The sequence below is a fragment of the Homalodisca vitripennis genome, chromosome X, assembly GCF_021130785.1.
Source record: "Homalodisca vitripennis isolate AUS2020 chromosome X, UT_GWSS_2.1, whole genome shotgun sequence".
NCBI classification, from domain to species: Eukaryota; Metazoa; Arthropoda; class Insecta; order Hemiptera; family Cicadellidae; genus Homalodisca; species Homalodisca vitripennis.
The window spans coordinates 59,591,979-59,616,014 of NC_060215.1; the positions used below are offsets into that span (position 1 = coordinate 59,591,979).

The 24,036-nt window shown below is 32.2% G+C and overlaps 2 protein-coding genes across 3 annotated transcripts in view; one reads left to right on the top strand and one right to left on the bottom strand.

Moving 5' to 3' along the window:
• LOC124369046 (LIM domain kinase 1) overlaps positions 1 to 8,176 on the bottom strand; it is a 98,129-nt gene extending 89,953 nt beyond the window's left edge. For both annotated transcript variants that reach the window (XM_046826742.1, XM_046826741.1), the window contains exon 1: positions 8,041 to 8,176. In XM_046826742.1, the coding sequence (XP_046682698.1) occupies positions 8,041 to 8,056 (16 nt within the window). In that variant the 5' untranslated portion in view covers positions 8,057 to 8,176. The remainder of the gene's footprint in view (positions 1 to 8,040) is intronic.
• Positions 8,177 to 17,848: 9,672 nt separating this feature from the next.
• Positions 17,849 to 24,036, top strand: part of LOC124369047 (VWFA and cache domain-containing protein 1) — a 66,137-nt gene continuing 59,949 nt past the window's right edge. Inside the window, exon 1 of the mRNA XM_046826743.1 lies at positions 17,849 to 18,308. Coding sequence (XP_046682699.1) covers positions 18,069 to 18,308 — 240 coding nt within the window. The 5' untranslated portion in view covers positions 17,849 to 18,068. The remainder of the gene's footprint in view (positions 18,309 to 24,036) is intronic.

A 24,036-nucleotide genomic window follows, 5' to 3' on the forward strand; every position in this document is an offset into this window, starting at 1 on the left:
GTTAAAGAAAGAGCTACTATTGTATCTAACTTAGAGAGGCTTATTTTCAAGCAATCAGTATGGGTTTTTGCTGGGAAGAGGTACGGATATGGGCACAGAGAGACAAGTAAGCTTTAAAGCTGAGTCTGTTGACAAATAATCTATATATACTGTTGCTTTATATCTTGACGTTTGTAAGGCATGTGATGTTTTAAATATTAATATATTAGTACATAAGTTCATGAAGTGTAGCATCGGTGATACTGCTGTTATGGATAATATATTTTTCCAAAGAAAGAAAACAATTTGTCAAGATAAATAGTGTTTTAAGTAATGTATTGAATTCTGTACAATTAAATTATGGAACAGGAGGGGTGCTAGGTCCTTTAGTGTTTTTGATATTTGTCGATGATCTTTTGGCGTTAGAACTACAGTGTATGCATATGCAGATGACACAGCATTGGTCTGTTCAGCATACAATAAAAATATTCTAAAGTTAAGATCGGAAAAAGATCTCCAAAAAACTTTGGAATGACATATTAACAATAAAATGTTTCTAAATATAAATGCATCGCATTTTTTATCAACATAAAAATAAGATTAAATTGCAAACTCTTTTTATTTACAGTGTCAAAGACATTTATGCGTGTAAATGTCAATGTATTGAGTTTGCAGGTCATGTTAAATATTTTGGCCTCAATATACAGTAGTCCAATATTTAAAATAAGATTTACATATAAAGTATTTAGAGAAACAATTAAACAAAATAAATTACTCTCTATATTACATGCAAAATTGTATTAAACTGAACAACTAAAAAAACTTTTATTGTTCATGGCTGGTATATACTTTGAAGTATGACAATACACTATGGCAGAACTTTTCATACTCTGTTTAAACACTATTATTCTATCTTAAAGCAATGCAATTAAAACATTGTATGGGTTAAGGCGAATGGACAGAGTAAGTTATTTTTTTTGCTGAGCAAAATATCTAATTTTGATAAAATTTTCATTTATTGTGTAATTATGTATGTGCAAAGATATTTTGGTGATTTTTAGTTGCTAGGAGTAACTCATTCTTCACAGAGAATAATACTAGAAGAGCCAAACATTAGAAAAAAAAAGAGCACACATCAGTTTTATTAATTGGACCCAAAAATATTTAATAGTTTTATAGAGTGCATAGAGAATAAAATTTATTTTGAATCAAAACCTAAAGTAAAAATTAAAGCTCATAGATATGGTGTATAAAAAATATAAGTGAATTTAACTGTTTGTATGGCATGGATATACTGTACTTGAGACCTTTGAGTAAAATAAATTGATATTAAACATTTATTATGTTACCTTGAAATTAAAACTGTCGTTAGTTAAGTACATATTTCCTGTGTAAATGTAGAAGTTTTTTATTGTTTATAGTTACTTTTTTAGAAAACATCGAAACTGACTGAAACTGACAGGCTGCTTCGATTTGATGTTGAAAGTCTATTCACCAATGTAATATTCTTAAATCAATTAAAATCATTAAAGCTTGATTTAAAGAAGATAAAACATTAAATTGTAGAACAAAACTTCTGGTTTCTATAGTCATGGAACTGTTAGAATTGTGCACTTGATGCAATTATTGCGAAGATGAGGCAATTGGGCCTCCTCTTTCATTTTCACCAACAGGCCAAGCTTTATAGAAGAATTTGAGTATCAATTTGTATGTTGTTGATTGCACATTATCCACGTCTTTTAGCTTTATATCAACTCAGAATATATATATATATATATATATGAAGTATTTGCCATATTTTTCTACTCGTTTCTCGGTTTTCACTCCTTGTACATATGTTAAGATCTCTACTATATCCACTCCTGCTACCATTCATAAAACATCTATCATTTGAAAATTTATTTTGAATCAAACCCTAAAGTAAAAATGAAAGCTCATAGATATGGCCTATAAAAAATATACATAAGTGAATTTAACTGTTTGTATGGCATGGATATACTGTACTTGGGACCTAAAATGCAAACATATTTTTAGTATGTGGGTCTGTGAATTTCCTGAACTTCAGGAACCTGAGGACTGTTAGATGACCCTTCAACTAAATACTTCTAGATGATGTAGTCCAAACAGCGTTCCACCATCTGTTATCAAATTTGTCGCTCTCACCTTCAACGCCCTTTCATTACATTATCCACAAATCACTTTCTAAGAATCTTTTCTGATGCTATCAAGGAAAGCATTACAATTCCCATTGATAAAAATCAGGCTCAAAATGAGATTTGAAATTACCAAACTATAGCTATGCTGCCAGTCTTGGTGAATATTTTTGACAGGTTTATATTGTCTAGGATTAAAAACATTGTACAAGTCTATCAGCTAAAGTCTATATCAGCTTTAAACTAATTGTCTTTCAATATGATATCATTGTAGTCTTTACTGAATGCAATCAGTTGGATACTGTCACAACTAGATTTTTTTTAACATTTTACCAAGTTAGTAGTGGACATTTCTACTGAAGCTGAAGGAGTATTGATTTAATGGATCCTTTCGCAAATGGTTCTTCAGTCAACTAAAGTATAGAATCCTTGAAGTTAGGAATAATTCAGGTTATTTCAAAGAGTTTATCCATACCCATACAATTTTTCAAGGATCTATTTTAGGCTATTTTCTATTCAATGTCCAAGTAATTGAAAACAGAAAAATTGAACTTTAGATGTTTAATTTTCGTGGATGATCCAAAGTTATCGGGAAGGTATTGTTGATATAAATGTGTGATAACATGGATTGAAGTAAATATACTAAAGATAACAAGCAGCTTTATCTGGGCAAATGTACCTAAATATCATTCCACTGCACCAAGTCACATATTACCTTCAACCACTCACTCAATATTATCAAATATTATCAATATTATCAAAGGGTCTGTGAAGTTAGAGACCTTGGTGTCATTCTGAGATCTTTAAGTACAGACTATTTTCAGTGTAGCAATATTTGTCTTGTATTTATCTGCCGACTGATCAGACCCCACTTTGGGTACGTACGTCTTTGTAGTCTGGTTGTCTCATCCGACTTACAGGTAGAAAGAATTGGTGAGGTTACAAAGAGGGTTTCTGTGATCTGTGAGCCAGCTTATATTTTTACTTTACCACAGTTCTTCTGAACGATGTAACCTTATTTCTACACTTTTCTTCTTTCAGGTGTGGTTGGTTTAATCTGGACATCTTCTTTCATCGCCTTCTCAATATCGAGATGGACTGTCATGAACTCCTTGAAAAGATCTATTTTATGATTTCTTGTGGCACCTGATCACATAAAGTCTCTACTATACCCTCTATCTCAAGCAATTATATACATGAAACAGTCCATTAGTTAAGATGTGGTATCACAGAAACTCTCTACTAATACACTTGACATCTTCTATAAATGTTAGTTATGCTGCACTTAAAAAGAAACTCACAAGCCAACAACAATAATATTGTCACAACTTGCACGTACAAGACATTACTCATTTTCTCACACACACCACTTGCGTTTTATAAGTTGTTAAAGGATCTTCTCACAATTTAATGTTAAACTTAGATGCCCGTTGACTTGGGCATGATCATTATGTTTATACTATTAATTTTAGTATTCATGTTATTGTTATCACTATATTTCATATAGTTGTTATTTGCTTAAAGTTTTAATTTCAGTATTTGGTTCATTGTTTTTGCTGTGCTTATAGTAATATTATTACTGTTGTTAATATTAGAAAACTAGGTCTATTGTTAACTTTTCTTAAAATCATAAATTTTTCTCTTTACTACTTTTATAACTGTTTACTCTTCATAATAAAACATTCTTTGATGACCATAATAGTTACAAATTACATTTTTTAAGTTACTTCCAAATTAATTTGGAAAGTATAAATTAAATTTTATATTTAAGAGACTAAGAATGTTTTTGGACAGAATAGCTTTATTTATTACTTTATCCTAATTGTTTAGTTTTAACATCATGTAATGTGAGCCACACTTGCATAAATTTTACAATCAAAAGTTGGGTTATCATTATTATTTTCCCCAAACAACCCCAGATAATCAGGAGTTGACTGAATATGCTGCAAAATTGATCAATTTTTTTAATACAATTCAAAGTGAACTACAGATTATACTTTGTTTTTTTAATACTATATTTTCTAGATTTTTGATACCTTTATATTTGCTGGAGCCAAATATAAAAAGTTGTGTTAGATGTGCCTGAATATTCGCTAAATCTACAAATAAAAAATTCCATGACTTGCAGTTTAATGTTACAAGTTTTATAATCTACTTATGTAACAAAAAGAATACAGAGCTCAGAGATGTACTTAAGCACTTTTTCTTTACATGTCATGCTAAAGCTTATATCAAACTAGAAAATTTATTCTAAACACTTTCACACTTTAAAACTCTTTCATTTAAAAAATTAATCATATAAAATAATTTTTAATACATGCAAATATTGGTTATATTTGGATTTATATTATATTATAGGTGGATTTATTTTATTCAGGTTAATTCTATGTATGGAAATCTTCTAATATTATAAATCTAGCTTTGTTAAGAGCTTATGTGAAATATGTTTTATATTCAATTTCAAGGGCCAGCTACTTTATCACTAAATGTATTGTAAAGTACAAGACTAGTTTTTTGAGTTTTGCAAAGACTTAGTAAAATTACTGTATTACTATTGTTTATTTTTTGGTAAATTATGAAAAAAAACTAGTACTGAACATTGCTGTCTCTGACCACTTTGCGTAGCAGTTCAAGGTTGTAGTGTGTGTGCTTATAAAAGAATCCACTACTTCCGAATTAAGAAGAGTTATTCACCCCCAAAATATTCAAGATATATAATGACGAGGAGTGAATTTTGGGCTTTTTTGAGCTGTTTCAGGCATTATTTCAATTGTTTGAGGTTCTAATTCGACATTTCTTGTCTTTTAAAAAAAGTAAAGCAAATGCAAAAGATAAAAACAATGCCTGAAGTACATGTGGAATCCTTGTCTCAAGAGGAAAACTCAAATTCTATGATTCAATCATTTGTATAGCAATTATATGACAATATATAGAAAAATTATAAGCACTGCTAAGGCCTACTGAGGCTAATTAAGGCTATGATATAGATAAAAGGCTGAAGATCTGTACAAATTTTTCAAAAACTACTTGAAAAATCTTAAACAGTTCCGTAAATATAAAACCTTCTTCAGCAAAAAAAGTCAAATAAAAATCAATAATCAGAGTAAGTTGATTGAAGACCCTGTAGAGGTGACACAGGACCTTTTCCTTGCTTAGCTAGCAATTTATCACCTGATTGCAATTCTTCCTTGAGACGAAAAAATTATTTTAAAATCTACCTTGTAAGACTTAAATTTCCTTGATGACTATGCCATTCTTAGCAAACACAAATTTGGTTTCAGAAAGAATGTCAACGGTTGATACAGTAACAAACTTCTTGGATACCATTGTCAATAGAGAGGTGGGAACAAGTATTTAGTATTTTTCTTGAATTCTATAAGACTTGACTATGTGCATCAATGAGAAATTGTAGCTCCAGTTAGAATTGTGTGGTGTTCATGGTCTATCTCATGGATGGCTTTTGTCATACCTGAGTTAAAGAGACGAGTAGTGATTAAATAGACTGATGCACACACAACACAACTCTCTGCATTGAAGCTAAATCAATCCAAGAATTGGAAATAAAATAATTTGTTGAACTAAATTTGTCCATCCATCACTTTTCTTAAGTCAAAACTATTCAAAATCCATGTTCATAAAATTCGTTTACGTCAAGATGAACAACAAATGCAACATTCAGTGTTTGTGAATGACCTATTAGAACAGAGACACTCCACAAAGCTTTTGGGAATCCAAAACATGGAGTGATCATGTTGATGTTTTGCTAGAGTTGCTTCAAATATTTATGTCTTGCATAACCTAGCAAAGTATTGTTACCTAGATGTCCTAAAAGTGGCCTACTTTGGCTTGATATATTCTCACATTTCATATGGCTTAGGAGTCTGGGACAGAGATGCTAAATATACATTGTGAGAATTTAAACTCCAAAAGAAGGCACTTTCAAGTATTTGCAAATTAAAATTTAGAGAGTCATGCAGGTATGCATTTAGGACGCTTTATTTGCTGACTTTACCCTTCATGGAAAGTCGCTGGGATATCTCATTGGCTTTGGTGCTAAAAATAGCCCATTCTGAGTCTGAAGTCATGTATAAGTATGAATGGTTAGACTACGGTTAATTTAAGAGAAAAATATGACATTGCAATACAGCTATCATAATGCAATACATGATTATTATTATTGTTTAAAAATTCAATATCGTCAAGATTCTCCTCAGCAACAACACTCCTTATTACGTTATTATTCAACAACGGTCTTGAGTCATCTATAATAATAATAAGGAGAAGCCCATTTGATGAACGCTGATAACAAACAACCTGAAAAAAAATATTTACAAGAAATTTAACTCAAAACAGCTGACAACAACAACAGCTCAAACAGCTCAATCAATGCATGGACGATGTAACAGTACTTTTGACACCAAGTTATTCTTTGCATTATACTCTGTTATGTGTCAGAGAGTTAAGTAATGGACTATTCCTTATTAAGCTTTTGAGTGCCAAGAGCTGATAAGATTGGCCCTCGCTATTTATAAGAAGTGCAGAAGATCGATGAGAACAGCTTTTTGAATATTTATTATTATGTTACTAAATGTTAACATATGGCACTGTACTTAGTCTTATTTTATACCAAATAAATCAAATAAACATAGTTGTCTATCTTCATTTGATCTGTTACAGCAAGTAAAAGCTATTTGCTAAATATGAGACAGCTTTTATGCAAGTGCAGATTTTCAACGTTTTGCACTAATATATACGAAAATTCAAAACTCTGTATTACAGATAGGCTTTTATAATTTGGTAAGTTACACCAGTTCCTAGTTACATTGGGGACAAATAATAAGAACTTGCATACAAATGTATTAAGATCAAAAAGTTACAACTTTTCTACAACAAATTGTAAAAAAGATTGTAATTGTTTTTTTTATTATTTTTTTTAAACTTCAACAAATTTTATAATTTGAATAACTATTACAAATTATTGCCTATATCCCCCCCCCCCCCCCAAGACTACATAATAAAACAAAATCATCCTGTTATTATGTTTGTTTTAAAAAGTTATTAATTATTTCGTGGTACACTACACTTACAGCAAAAGAGTGATTGGCACGAAAATAGGTGACCTGTCATAAATGCTTGGCACAGTCAGCACTACTCCCTCCAAAGTGCTTGGCACTCAAAGGGTTAAACAAACTGATGTAAAAAGCTAAAATTTTTAGTATTAAGAGTTGATCTCCTTACTAGCAGAAGACCATTGCAATCAAACATTGGCACTTCTTACACACCTTTTAGATTCAATTTAAACAAGGTGTTGGCAATCAAAGCGTTCCAACAAAACATGCAATTTAACTTTGGCAAGGTTAGTAATCCTGATTAGTCCACTTTCTTTGATTATATCATGCACTGTTTCAATCCTAGGCATTTTTGGGTGATAACCCCTCAGATGTTTGGGAGAATACAAAGGCTAATAAGTGTACCAGAGTTATATTGACTAGGCATATAAGTCAAAAAGACTTAATTATAATAGTAAAGATGCCTTAATATACATGACCTATATGTAACATATCATTCACACATTATGTCACCAGGTTTAAATGTCTAATAAAATATCCAAATTGGCTTTCCTATACTTATGGGCATTTCTTGAAAAATACTAGGTCCTAGAAAACTAATTAACAAAACAGTAATGGGCATAAAACAACAAATTGGGCCTCCCCTATTTAACATAACTATTTAAAACTAGAATCTTAAATCCAATGTTAGATGTACAGAAATCTTTTCTAAATATATTGATTTAATATACTTTATAACAACTTCTCAAATTTCCAAGAAATGTGTAGAGAACTTTGATGAAACCCAAATTACTTGTCATGGTGCACTTAAATTATATCAATGTGAATGTAAAGCTTACCATTAGAGTTATCCATAGTTGTATTACAATTGAATCACATTTTTAACTAAATTTGTATTATCTGATATTGTTTACAGAATTTTATTTACAGGCACAAATTAACCAAACAAGCACCTATCCATTCGTTCAATAGCAGCTTCAACTTAAACTGACAGTCCGACAGTGAGTCGTCATAGAGTAGTGATGCTATTGTATTAGATGTGATTCCTAATGTATAAGAAAAACGTAGGTTTTTGGTTTACCTTTAATTGTTGAGGTATAGTAACCGATGTATAGAAACTATGTGTACTGTATAGCCAATAAAATTCCATTTATTTGTCATTGAAATAACGTTGCCAAGGTCAAGCTATACAATCTAGGTATACGACACTCAAAGTACTATATAGTAAAATGGGTAGTCTAGGTTGAAATATCTTAGCCTGTAGTTGTTAGTGACTTAATTATTGAGAATAAAACTTATATAACCTGTAAAATGACAGCAGTTCTTAAATGCACATGCAAGGCAGTGTTACAATTTAATGCTTTTTTTTATTCGTTTGTATGATTCATTAATTGTAACTGCCACATAATTCTAATTATACTTTTTTGGACTTTAGACGTTTTTGTGAGTCTGTTTAGCTATCCAAAAATTAAGTATTATCTAAAAATTAACAACTGTACTTAAAAACTTTAAATCAAAATAATCAGAGCTTAATTTACCTGCCAGGAAAGTAATATGAGGTTAACGAGCAAAGTTTTTAGTCTGCTTATTCCATACAGCGGTAACTTTTAACTATACGCAAAAGTAAACAAGGCAGGAGTGCGCCAATACGCGTGTCACTAATCAGGCTCAATTAAGTTTGAACGAGTATACATCATGCCTTATTTCATGTCTCGAGAACAGATAGACCGAATAGCAAATCTTACCAGCCTCCTAAGTGACGAGTTTTAATTACACTAAACAAAATGCTATAGAGGGATATGCACTATCCTTAGAAGTTGTTGTCTTTGTTCAAGTGAAGTTACATGAAAACATTTCAATATGAAGTTATATGGCTTCGATAACGCTCAGCTAATCATAGGTGACTTAAGTGAATGCCTATGAGGGATCATACATCAAAGATGTAACGTGATCCCCTAAGTAATGTGACTGTATCACTAATTCAACTGTAGTATCAAATCTAAATTGCATGAATAGTTCAAGACTTTGATATTTTTGAAGATTTTGATCGTTTGAAGTCTAAACTGACATTCAGATAAGGTATAAAACCTTAAACCTTACCTTTAAAGTATGCTCTAAAGTCATGTGAGAAATCATTTTTTAAATTTATTTGGAGCCAAATAGAATAGAATAGAATATATTTATTTCCTCAAAATACAATAAACATTTACAAGTGACTCATTTTTACATAGAAGAAAATTAAACTAAAACTCAAATGCCTTGTTGCCAGGTTTTATTTAGGCTACATAAGTCCTACTTAAAAATAAACTACATTAAATTAAATGCCAGTTTAATTTATAGTTTTAAAACAAAATAAAAATATGGTATTAATGTGTTTGAGGAAATAATAGGGCCTCCAAGGCTAAGGTTGTTTAGAGGTTCCATGAATGTATTTTCACAAATGGTTTAGAACAGTTCAGCTTCAGAATTACAGAAAACACAAAATTCAACTTCTCGCTCAAAAACAATCAAAACCAAACACGCATCTATTTAATATGCTTAAATTGTGCCATATAATGTAAAATAAAATAACTCCTTGTAAAATATACATTCACACACATATCTATATGTACATACATACACAAATACATACATATATACATATAACAATAAAATAATATTAATTATACAGCTACTACCAATATTGAAATATAAGAAATCAAACAATTAATTAACAATGCCTTGCTGCAATTTTTGCTACTACAACTTTAATTTACTTCATCCAGGAATCTCTAGCAATGTTTCAGTCTCTTTCATACTAAATAACCAACTTTTAGTCTTTTTATGAATATATTTACATTTTTAGAAGTTTTAATACAATCTGTTAATTTATTATAAATCCTAGGTGCAACAAAAATAAAGGATTTTGTAAAAAAGGTTGTACAAGGTTTTAGGACAAAAAATGCATTTGTATTCCTAGGTCTATGCTTGTATGCATTATTATCACGAGTCATGCTACCATTCTTATTATAGAACAGTTTCATTACACAGTAGACAAACATATACTGTAATGGAAGTATTTTTAAATGTTCAAAAAGAGGACATGAAAACTCAGTTCTATTTTTAAAGGATATTAATCTTATGAAATGTTTTTGCAGAATGTATAATGGCTTAATGTTTGAAAAATATGTCCCTCCCCAAAAAGCTATTCCATATTCTAATCTACTTTAGACCAAAACAAAATATAACAATCGTAACAATGTCTCATTACACATTTCTCATAAAAAATAAAAGTATCTCAAAATATTGTTTAAATTGTTTTTTAATTTATTATTATGAATTTTCCAGTTTATTCTTTCGTCAAGATGAATTCTTAAATATTTAATGTATTCCGCTCTTTCTACAATAGCACATTTACCCGTCCCATAAACTCCCTGATAAATAAGACAGTTAGCACACTTATATTAAAGATTATTATCACAAATAATTTTCTTCTTCAGTTTAAAATTTATGTACTTGGTTTTCTCTGCACTTAACAGCATATTATTATTGGTAAACCACCATTGAATCGCCTTAAGATAGTTTTACATTGATGATTGAACCAAATCCCAACTTCTACCAACATAACAAAGGGCAGTGTCATCGGCAAATGATGTAACTTTCCCTTGAAATCTGGCATTACATAGATCATTTATATAAATTATGAAAATGGTTGCTCCCAGCACAGAGCCCTGAGGAACCCCTTGCTTTATTATACCAATTTCACTGATGTACGAATTTATTTTAACACACTGTTTTCTTTCTAGTAAATAACTCCTAAACCATTTAAGACTAACACCCCTTATTTCACTTTTATATAGTTTGTCTAAAAGAATACCATGATCAACAGTGTTGAAAGCCTTTCTTATATCTAAAAACAACCCACTGACACGTTTGTTTTCATTGATTCCATTATAGATATCAGTTATAAAATTTGACACAGCACTTTCAGTATTCATCCCTTCCCAGAAACCAAATTGATTCATGCTAAAAAAATGTTTCAATCTTTGCTTCATAATCTTTTCGTATCCTTTAGAAAAACATGAAAGCAAAGATATAGTCAGGAAAAACCCCAGTCTGAAAACTTAAATTAATTAAATAAGTTAGAACTACAACAACTGTTAACTGTACTGGTTTGTTGTTATATATTACAAGAAACCTGTTTTAATAAAAAAGAACTAATCCCATCAATTTCTGGAGCTGTATTATTTTTTAGAGATTTTATTACACTTTCAACATTTTGTGATAAGTCGGGATAGATACATATTGAACTCAGCTGATTGGTTACCGGAAAATAGTCCTTCGATATCAGCGAAGAGAACCCAATAGGCAACATACTACGAGACATATTCTTTTAGTATAAATGGGCGGCTGAAAGGCAAAGTGGTCTAAGTCACTTTTTTTGTCATTTTGAGTTATGGTCATATTTGGATTGCCAGCAGCTGATTTCATTTTATGGCAAAGAGACCCAAGTCGTAGTTCGCCTAAAAATCCGCTAGAGCGCAGAAGCTTACTGTGCCTGACTGATGTCAGCTGTATATTCGGCCGGCAGAGTGGTCTGTCAGACTTAGACCAGTTTGCCTGAAATCGATTTGTTCATTCACTTGTCATACCAGCTGAGGCTTGAAACAGTTGCTTTCTTTTGCCAATTATTGTTGTGTTTATAAAGTTCACGGTGATGGAAGACGATGATACACCTAGTGAGCCTAGCGTTCTTCAGTACTCAGGATCAGATGACTTCCAACCTTCTGATGAATTTAGTTCAGGTAAGAAAATAAATAATTATGAACGTAACCTCAAAACTTGTACCGGGCTGGGCCTAGATCTACACATTACTAGGTACTTTTTTTAGAGCGTACAGCTATAGTTCAATCTGTATAAACGAATATGTGTTTTTTGTTACAGATGACTCTCGGCACTCTGGAAACCCTGAAAATTCTGCTGGTGATGGTGATGGCGAAGGATATGATGAAATGATTCCAGTTGCTGTTCAAGAAGAGCCACCCAAAAGGACACGAAAACGTCAAAGAAGAGAAAGCAAGCGACAAATTAGAAAGAAGCAAAGGAATTCTGGTTCGTCCTATAAAACAGAGAAAGGTAAAACAGTTGTAGCAAAATTATTTAGAAATACTCCGTGCTTGTGCAAAAAGAAATGTGACAATAACATTGATGAAGAAACAAGGAAACATTCTTTTTCAGTTTTTTGGAAGTTGGGATCTTTCAAATTGCAAAATGCCTATTTGTGTGGCTTGGTTAAGCAAGAAATCCCAAAATGTCGTCGGCCAAGGGATGGTTCCCGCTCAAACAAGAGCTCGTCCAACCATTTTTACATTCATAATGTGGATGGCAACAACATCAATGTTTGTAGACAGTATTTTGTTGACACCTTTCAGATCAGCCACGGTCGATTGACGCGATCCTTGAAGAAGCTAAAAGATGGAAAAGCACCTGGATTGGACGAACGTGGCTGTCATGTTCCAGCCAACAAAATTGCTGTTGATCGTATGAATGTTGTTAGGGAACATATATTCTCTTTTCCTGCGTACCAATCGCATTATACTAGGACTCAAAACCCTAACAGAAAGTATTTACCATCACACTTGACCATCACTGCTATGTACAAGTCGTATTTAGAATACTGTAATGGGAAAGGCGATCCTGTCAGTGAGGCGGTGTATCGTCGCACATTTAACACTGAGTTCAACTTACATTTTCATTCCCCTCTAAAAGATACTTGCGGAAAATGCGATGTGTTTAAAAATAAATTGAACGTATTACAAAATGAGCAGGAAAAACAACATTTGAAAGCAATGCATGAACTGCATTTAAGAAAAGCAGAAGCTGCTAGGTCAGCAAAGGACGAAGACGCAAAGCAATCAAAAGATGATCCAAACTATTATGCGTTCACATTTGACCTAGAAAAATCTTTACCATTTCCTAGTCTTACTACTGGTATAGCTTATTATAAGCGAAACATGTATTTGTACAATTTAGGGTGTCACGAACTAAAAAATGGGTTAGGGTTTATGTACACATGGGACGAAACCCAAGCTTCCCGTGGTTCCCAAGAGATTAGTTCCTGCGTAACCAAGCACTTGCTATCAAGGGCTAAAGATTGCAAACATATTGTTATGTACAGCGATACATGTACTGGACAAAACAGAAATTGGAACTTTGCTCTTGCTATGCAAAAGTTGACACAGATGGAAACGTCTATCGATGTAATTGATTTGAAATACATGGTAAGTGGCCATTCATTTTTACCAAATGACACGGACTTTGCTTCAATCGAGTCCTATGCGCAGAAAAAGCTACAGGTAATTTATTCCCCAAATGAGTGGAATGAGGCCATCCTGAAATGCCGAAGTAAGAATCCGTTTCACTTAACAAAAATGGACAGAGAGGACTTCTATTCCACCACGGAGTTAGTTGATGCTGTAACTAAACGGTCAGTGAACGTTGATAAAGGAAAATTCAACTGGCTGAAAACCCAGTGGATCAGATTTATCAGAGAAGAACCTTTTGTCCTTTTCTACAAGGAAACTCTACAGAAAGATGTACAGTTTGAATCAGTGTCTCTCGCTTGGTCGAAACAAAAGACAAAGAAAAAAAACAGTAGCAGTCGTGGGACTGCCGATAGAAGTGAAAACGGAACTATTAAGTTGAGAGTAATTAACAATACGTTATAGTAGCAGTACATCTGTAATTGTAAATGTGACGCGTTTTTAATTTTCCAATTTTAAAATCCACGAAAAAATATTATCAAATAACTAGAAATCTATTTTACCACGCTAGTAAGATAAATCTTATACCGTAATAATACTCATTTCATGATGAAGAGGTTAAATATTAAAAACATAATTAAAATGAATAATGCTAAATTTTAAATACAAATATTCGTACAAATATTAAAAATGTTGTTTTCATTATTCATTTATAAGTGAGTAAACACCGAGTGAACAATAGTGAGTTGAACACCGTTGTAAATAATACAGTTATTGCTACGGATAAAGTATATAATTGCAATAACAATTAAACCCACACATATTGTTTAAAACTAATAAATTAGTTAAATTAACTTGGTTCTTTCGTAAAGGTAATTTTATTGCACAATAAACTAATTTATTGAGTTAATACGGTATCAGTGAGCCAATGCGCCAACTACAGTTCCGGCAGAAACGTTCACTCATCACTTCATACGCTACTACAGGCTAAACTAAACTTCCAATAAAAAAATGATAAATTACAAAAAAAATATTCATCTATTTTCACACAACTTTCTCGCTGTCAAATTTTGTCTGACCAAAAAATAAAAAAAAATCCTCGCTTACTACTTTTTTCTTGTCATTGTAAACGCTATGTAAAATGTAAACAATAATCAAAATTATTTCGAAATTTTTTTAGTATTTAAAAATGTAACCAATAGATTGCCAATATTAAGATCTTTAATTTGACGCATCTTACAGAATTGTACGACATTGGCTTCACTTTTAAATCGCGAGAGGAAGCCGTAAAGGTCACTGATTTTCGCAGTCTGTTTTCATACTCCGCCGGGACAGTTTTAACACAGCGAGACTGACTTTTTCATGCAGGTTAGTAGTCCGCGGCCAAGTCTACGGTTAAAAAACACAGCGAGACTGACTTTTTCATGCAGGTTAGTATCATTAGCATGTCGGTGACGCGAACCGAGGATTTTACCCTCTACCAAAACGCTCAACGCGCCTAAAGAAGTTTTCACTTCAAAAATCGAAACAATGACCAAATACCTGTTGGGTTGATTGAACAAAGTCACTTGTACAATGCTCCCCGTCCTGTGACTAAAGAGAAGAAAAGGGATATGTTAGACCTTTTGGACTATATTCCACCCGTTCATCATGAGTTCTACCATAACTTGATCACAGGTGATGATGTTGAGGACATTGGACTTCTGGAAGAGGTGGCTGAACCAGAGCAAGACGAAAACATTGATTAAAAAAAACATTTATCTGATGTAGGCCTATCATGTCTTTTTATACAAGTTGAAATGTAATAAAGTAAGCTACTTTTTATTATTACCAGTTTTTTTATTTTTCATTTTCCCAGATAGCTAAAAGTATCAACTAACGTAAGCCAAAGTGATCTAAATCACGTTTTACGGTAAAGTGGTCTAAGTCCTGACTTAGACCACTTTTACCCATCTAATTAATTAAAATTGGTATTAAAACTTACTTAAGGTAAAGTGGTCTAAGTCAGTTTTTTGGCTATAGCGTTAAGGAAAAACACGCTAAAAAAAGTTATATGCTTTAAAAAATAAAAGATTATTGTACAAAAGTAACTAAAAAATAATTGTTTAACTAAAGTCAGTCATTACAATATTATTGCAAAAAATCTAAAACATCAATTATCTCAGAAACAGGTTTGTATGACTTAGACCACTTTGCATTTCAGCCGCCCAAATGAATGCAGTGTTTTAAAATGTGTGGGAAAACCAGACCTAAACCCTTTTGATTATTGTTGTTATCATCGGTTTATCAATCAAATCCACAGAGACCTTTACTACAGACGTAAGAATATAAACTCAACCTAGTAACCCTGACTTTTAAACATGTATAGTTTTCCTCTTTTGGCCTGCATTAGTTGCGAATAGAAAAAGGAAAATTTGCTTGTGTTCTTTTAATTTTTACAAAATTATAAAACATTAGATATTATAAATCTAACAATTTCAATGAAAAACTGTTGAACTCATATGAAACTCTTTCCTTTTAAGGCTAAAATAAGTTGTATCTCTGCTTCTAACAATATTTTGCCAGATCCTCTGTTTCAATAACTTGCCAGTTTTTTCTGTAAACTGCAGCCTCCCACATGGTCCTTGATATGACAGTTTCACCTGAGATAGAGAAATTAATTACTTTTATTTGCTAATCTTTTCGGTAAAGTTATGCCTTTATTTAAAACTTTACAATATTTTTTGTATTGAGCCGTCATTAAAAGACAATACAGATTATGCGGTGTCTTATATATAATTCGTTATGTTCGTTAGTTGCGTCTACAGATGCCAGATGTCATCCAAGATGACAATGTAAGTGGCCTCTTCCTCTGCAAGAATGAGCCATAAAAAAATTAATTTGAACAAATAGTACAGCCTTATAGAATGCAATCAAAATGTAAATACTATTTTGGAGAATTCCTTCGTATAGAATACAAACCCCTAATAAAATAAACTAGGCAAAACAATTCTTTTGCTTTTTATTTTACTCTTCGTAATATTTAAACTTAAAGTAAATACCTTGATTGAAAAATATACGTATAACCATAGTTAATAAGAAAGAAAGAAACACTTCTTTATTGAGGCGAAATTAGGACCACATGGTCCTTTCTTACATTTAACCTCTTAAAAAGTTAATCTTAATAATGCAAATTAAGGCTTATTAACTATAACTTACACTTACGGTATTCCATTCACCCTTCCATTCACACTGTCACGATTCAAAGAGTAGCCCCGCCGCCCGCCACGATCATCCGGTCCAGGTTTTTTCGTCTTAGCTCCGCCACAAACTGTTTTCGGCTCTCAATTTGTTTGACAGAATCTGGTAAGGAGTTCCATAATCTACAGGCGGTAACGATGAAGGATCGGTTATAGGTTTTGGTTCTGTGTATTGGAATTCTGAGACTTAATATACCAGACCGAGTTTCTCTTGCGCCACTCCCCGCCAAAAAATGAAAGTTTTCAGATAAATATTTTGGTGAATCCGTATTAATAATAGAGTACAACAATGACAAAATTCGAATCGATCTTGAATCAGCTAATTTTAGAGTTGATGATTGAATAAAATATGGTGTAAAATGATCCCTTCGACGTAAATCAAACAGAAAGCGAATGCAGTAATTTTGTGCTCTTTAGGATGCAGTTTAGTGCTAAGGGCTACAGCCATGTCATTGATTACAGAGTTGCAGTAGTTAAAGTAAGGAAACACAAGTGACTTGATCAACAGAAGTTTAATGTGAAATGGTAGAAGTCCTTGTATTCGTTTCAGTGTGTGCACAGTAGCGAACACCCTCTTACAGGTGTACACCACTGCATCGGTCCATCCAAGTGGATAATAGAAGTTTTAAAGCACATAATTAGTTGCATTACACCAATAATTACTGATCGTTACTAATATGCATGCGTCTCAATGAGTGCAAACTCTCATGCAAGCTTAAATATGCCCCTTTAGCTTTACACTATTTTCATAACGAGGCCGAAATATTTTAAGTATTTTATTATATCATCAATGTTTTGACGTGTTGTGAACCGGATAATTTAGATGGCAGTCTTTACACCATTTGTCTTAGCTGCCAGGTAGTTAATAGATCTGTTCGTTTTCCTTTTTTCAATTCACTCCAAACCTGCAATTGAGCTGAGATGCCCTAATCCACTTCAAAAGGTGCATAAAATTTGTCAACTCCAATTCCGCTCAAGCCAACTTGGGTCTGGGGAAAAAATTCAAAAACATGGACCTATAAAAATAGGTTTTTGAGCGGGAGACGTTGGACATTGGTGATACTTTCTTTGTTTTGTACTCATTTCCAGTTTGGCGGTTTAGCAATATTGTTTTTTGTGTCACAGTGAGACGGTTCTATTCCGATTCCCTTCCGAAGTCTTTGGGGGTTTGGTTCGGAAAAAAGAAGTTACTTAGTACTGTATAGTTGTATTGTTGTAAACACACAAGAGAAATGTGAGAGTGAGGAAGCAACGAGGTGCGAGACGTTTAAATAAAGACAACAGAATGCTATAGATGACTTGTGATTGTGTTTATAATGTTATCTCGTATGTAGCGTATGCATACACGTGATTGTAATCTTGGCTGATACCTATCATTCCATAAAAATGAAGATATCTAAACAGAGCAACTTATATCTTTTGATTGGATTTATTTACATTCGTTGCTATATTAGTGGTGCATTGAACCTCAATTCTGAGTTCAGACAAGACCTAGTAGTCGAAAATGAAGATACCACTTCTTCACTTACTATAAATAATAACATGGAACTGAAACGTCTTGCTAATAAATTTGCTGATAGACTCAAAGATTTGGGTGATAGTGAGTTAGGCGTCCTTTCAATTCAGGTAAGTTAGTAAGCTGGAAGTTATTAAATATCACCTGTGTCCCTTAGAATAATTGCTATGGTAGGCCTAAATGTTTACTTAGTCACTTCACAACATTTGATGTTTTTCAAGAATAAAATGCTTAAAAAGTAAATTAAAATAACAATGGAAAAAATTCAATTTTAGGAAGACTATAAATGAAAAAATTTGTGAAAGGAACTAGCCTAGATGAACGGCCAGTAATGCCACTGGCCATCAGCATAGGCTAAGGCAGGTCAGTAACTGCGCTGAAAACTCCAAAATCAATGCTTGACAACTAAAAATATTACAAACTCACGTAGCCATATTATCCTTCATAGCATCGCAATCGTTAATCTAAAATTTATATGCACACAAATAACTTTAATTCACATTAAGAAGTAAAACCACGTCTTTTCTATTTATTCTAACATAATAATAAGTAGTATACTTAGTGTACTCATGACACTAACTTTTACATTGAGTAGGTAAAAACATATCACTCACTAGCACCACAAAGTAGAATAACAATGACTAGCCTGTTTCTGTAATTGACTATATAAACAAATTTAATTATTCAGGAAAGGCAGTGTCGAGATACCTAAAGAAGTTGTGCTGTAGCAGTCACAACTGCAATAACAAAGGAAACACAATAAATAGGTTAGGCCTAATCCATGAAGGTAGAAACGATGAATAAACTTCACTATGGAGATAATAACTAGGCCGGTAATTCTGAGCAATTACTTGGTCAACCCCAAACTTTTTCATATTTTACTACAATAATCTAAAGATGTATGTGAAATTAAAAAAACATAATTCAGGCCCCGGAAAGTTAACGTAAATGAAAAAATAATACTGATATGAGCAGAATTTTGATCCAAATGAACAATGTTTTTCTTAAATTTCGAGCTACAAATTAATTAGTTGTTATCGAGTTGAGATGAGTGCCTCCGGCCATCAGCGCGGGCTTCGGCAGCTGATCGGGCTGATGTCAACGAAAGAAAAACATCCTTTGAGATAGTACCTATCAGTAAAATATCAAATTCTAGAGGGCAATCTTTGGTGCGTTGCAAAACGCTGTGTTCGTACAAAAAATGTTTTAACTTTTCCTGATCTTCACTTAAAACCGTGAAACTAAGTAATGTGTTCTCACACCCGTCACATAAAAAAGGATAATCGGAGGAACCACTAGCCATAACGGTACTGTCACAACTGGCCTTCGGCGTGTCTCCTGCAAGCCACTGTTATTGCATGGACTTCGAACCTTCTTATCACTTGGCAACCTGTAGGACGGCCTTGCTGGGCTTGAATTATATGTTTCTTGCTTTCTGAGAACATCCTTTGACCGTGGTAAAACATGAAAAAGTTTGGGGTTGACCAAGTAATTGCTCAGAATTACCACTAGGCCTATGACTTAAAACAGAAAAATGTCCAGAAGAACTCTTAAATTACCTTCAAATGTAGTTAGTTGAACTATTCTTCCAGTTCAAAAATTCTCACGTGAATGTTGACAACCTCGTTATCCCCTCCTCCTAGACATAGGTACTTGCTTTTTTAGTTATCCTCCCCCACCCATAAACCTTGATTTCCTCTCAGTCCCCTGGAATAATTTAATAATAAAGGCATAACCTAAATTAGAGCACTCAATTTTTGTGCAATGTATGGTTTCTGACAGTCTATTTCTTTCAGTCAAGACAGTAAGTTCTTTCTAGAATAAAAGTTGGCCTATTAAGAAAAGTTGGCTTATACTATTTTAAGAAAAGAAAGTGGACAAAAATATTGTTGTCCTTAAAATAAACTATGACTATTTACTTACTATGTAGTGGTTAGAAAACCCCAGGGGTGACGTGTATAAGGACTTAACTTTGAACTAGGTAGCCTATAATTATTATATAAAAAATAATTTAAAGAATAATTATAATTAAAAATAAAGAATAATTATAGAGACATTATGGTATATTTGGTAAATATTTTCTTTAGCCATTTCCCATAATTTGTCCATTTCAGAATGCACACAAAATTAAACCTCGATCAGTACCTGGGCAATCCACCATGTAGCCTGTGTACGTAAAGTGCAAGGCAATTTTAGCTGAAAATACTAGCGTTTGAAAAAATGCCTGTAGATAATGTATTTTTAAAGACTGCCTTATAGTATAGTCCTATTGTTTTATAGAAATAGTTGGAGTGTGTTGTTTAATTATAAAAATAATTATACACAAATGCGTTAGTATAGAAAAACTATTTTAAAAATAATTTTATTTTCATAAAAAAAGTTTTAACAGTATACTTTTTAATACTATACAGACTAATATGAATGTATTTATATCCTTTTCAGCAACTTTTGCTTTGACCCAAAGACTGGCAACTAAATTACCTCTATTAGTAGGGCACTTTTCCTAGTTTTGCAAGGGCAATTTTATTAAAAATATAAGAAATACTAAAAATTAACTTGATTACGAATCGCCATACATCAAATTTTTCATAAAAAACTATTTTTTACTGTGCATACTTTTATAAGCATTTTTTAAAAATTTAAACCTTTTTATATTTCGTTGTTTTGGTGGGGGGGGGGAGGGGGAGGGTGGGACCAAACCTACAGAAGTGGCATATTTTTACTAAACCAAAATTCCAAAGTATAAAAATTGATACATCTCTCTAGTTTCAGAAAATATATAGTTTGATAGACTTATTTCATAAGTTTTTATTTTTATATTAATAATACTTGTAATAGAGCATTTTTCATAAAATTAATATTTCACTGTTAACATACTGTATTACTGTACATCAATAATAGTTTTCCATACATGAAACAGTATTATATATCCCATCAAGAGTTAACGATAACATATATTTTATAAATAACAAGTACAAGTACAAAATTATGTAGCAACACATCATATTTATGAATCCGGAAAGTATTTCATTTTCTTAAATGACAAACTTTATATCTTCAAGAAGCAATGTTCAAATTTTCTTCTCATTTTGAATAAATAAAATATTAATTATCCACTAAACACATTCTCTATTGTGAACATATATCCCTAATTGTTATAAATATTTATTTACAAAAATGTACAATGATTAACCTAGTTTCGGTTGGGGCACTGAGATCTAACACGGACTATTTAGATTCACTACCGCTGTCTTGGTCTACTGGTTCACTTTCTAACAACTCTCTTATGTCACTAGGTCGATCTAAATAGTTTCTGTCCATTTCAAATGCGTATAATGTTGATAAAATACAACATATAAAAGAAATAAAACTTACTAAAATAAAAATTTGGCACTCCTAACCTTGGTCTATATAGATTACAAAACTTATTATTTGTTTCACTTCATCACTCCCTTGAAAGAGAAATATTTTTAAAAACATTTTTACCACTTGATTACATAATAACTTCAAATAATATTACATAGGCTACTTGCAACAAGAAACATAACCAAACAAACTAACCAATACGTAAACAGCAAAGCAATTCAATTCAAGCTTTAGGTAAAGAAAAGCTCCTATCTGTAATTGGACACAGTAACGTTCTCTGTTGCCTCTCCTCCCAAATTTGTAAGCCAATTAACCAGGAGCTTCGTATACATCCCAATTGTTATGTTATAAAAATCAGTTGATGGTCTCTGCAATTTTCTAATCAAAATTTGCATTATATAATGAGAATTAGTTAATGTAAAGCTTTTTGTTAATATGTCTGTTAGGATATTTACTGAAACCGAACTCCAAGTTCCGTACCTATAGTTAGTTCATCTAAACGTTGTGTTATTGTTTTTATACATATAGAAAACCATTATTTTTACAAAAATCTGCGTGACACCCAAAACTCCCATATAATTGCAAATAATACAAAAGTGCACATGATGTATAATGATTACCTTTTCACAGAACGGCCTTAAGAATGGCTCTATGGACAACATTTATAGGTTCTAATATGGATTTATAAGCACCAGCCCAAGCTCTGATACCGGCCAATAACATTGATTGACTATAAGCAAAATATGCAAGCATCAATTCATTAAAATTTTTAATTTCACGTAGCTGTCTACGTTAAAAAAATAAATTTTCTTATTTTGTTTTTTATGTGATCTATTTGCACTGCCAAATGCATCCGTTTATCAAACATAATTCCTAGATATTTATATGAATCGACACTGCATATAGTGTCACAATTGGACATCATTACTAGATTGCACATGCAAATAGGTAGCCCAGGCAGCTCTGTATCAACCAACATATGAGGATTCTCCTATTAGTTAAACCATAGAATATTTGGAGTCTTTGAACAGCAGCAGTCAGTTGGTTTTTACATCTGTAAATTTATAATTTTTTTATTTTCTTTTTAGAAAGCGCAAGCGAGTGCCCATTCACTTTTGCACATGGATAGTGCATTCTAAGTTATTAATTTTGATATCATTTCTATATTGTAGGAATTTAGAAACAGACCTATAAGCATTTGAAACCCCCTTCATCCAGATAATGCATGAATAGAGGGGAACAGACCTTTGAACAATTTTTATTACACAATCCAACTTCTAAACAACACTTGTGTCTGTGTTAGCAGTATAGTCCTGTTGGTGTTCCTTATTTCTCTTTGAAGACATACTCATGGCTTCTATATCTAAAACTTGTGTCCACTGAAGTAAGTTATACGATTCCTTTATAGCCTACATAAGCTGTCAATTGCAACACAAACATCTATTTGAGTGTTATTGTTTCCCTTTCTTGATTCTTGGATAGTAAGCTTCATTGAGTTTTCACAAACACTTTTGTTGCTTCTGCTAAAATTTCTTCATGCTGTGAATACACAGTCAGAGGAGAAGTTAGGTTCATAGTTCCACATAAACTTTTGTTCGAACATAGCTTTTGCCTATCTCCCTCATACCAAAAACTAACCTCGAGCGAGGCTCACTAGGCTTAATTTAAGTAGAGTTTTTCAAAGATTGTTCTTCGACACAGTTTATGCAACTATTGGTAAACTTTGAAACTAAATCTACTACAGATTTACAACTTAGTTCCAAAATGCAATTACAATACTTCACACATGTATTTCTCCAAGAACTAATCTAATCAAAATGTAAAATATCAATGTCTACTCTGATGTATTTAAATGTTTCCTTTTTGGAGTCTTGGTAAGAAAAGTTACCTTCCAGTTTTGCCTTAGAAATCCAGATATGTGTAGGACTAGGCTTACAGACAGAAGAATTTTGTGTTTGTGAAGAGTGGCCAACAACTTGTCTTTTCTTTTTAGTATTATAAGTTTTATTTCTTATCTCGATCATATTTTTGCTACCCATTTCAAAAATCCACTAACTTCATACAAAACACCAAATGTAACACACTTTACCCATAAAACTGCAACTCAACTCGCTTACTCGTGTTTGCAAATAACAAAAAAACAACAAATAATTTAGACAGTTGATTTCATATCTTCCTTTTTAACCACCATGATAGCTAAAATGAAATAATTAGCTAGCTAAGGTTAGGATTATTACAAGAGGTGCAAATTCTCACTGACAATTGGTTGATGTAGATTTCTATTTTTTTGTTTTAGATTGTAACTATTTTAACATCAAGTGTTATGATTGTTGGAATAAAGAAACATAATTAAATTATTTTTTGTAATTTGGACTATATAATATCTCACAAACTGGACATCCTTTATACACAAATTTGATATAAAAAATATAGTATGTATATAATATTTATTTGAGTGGCAGTACCATAATT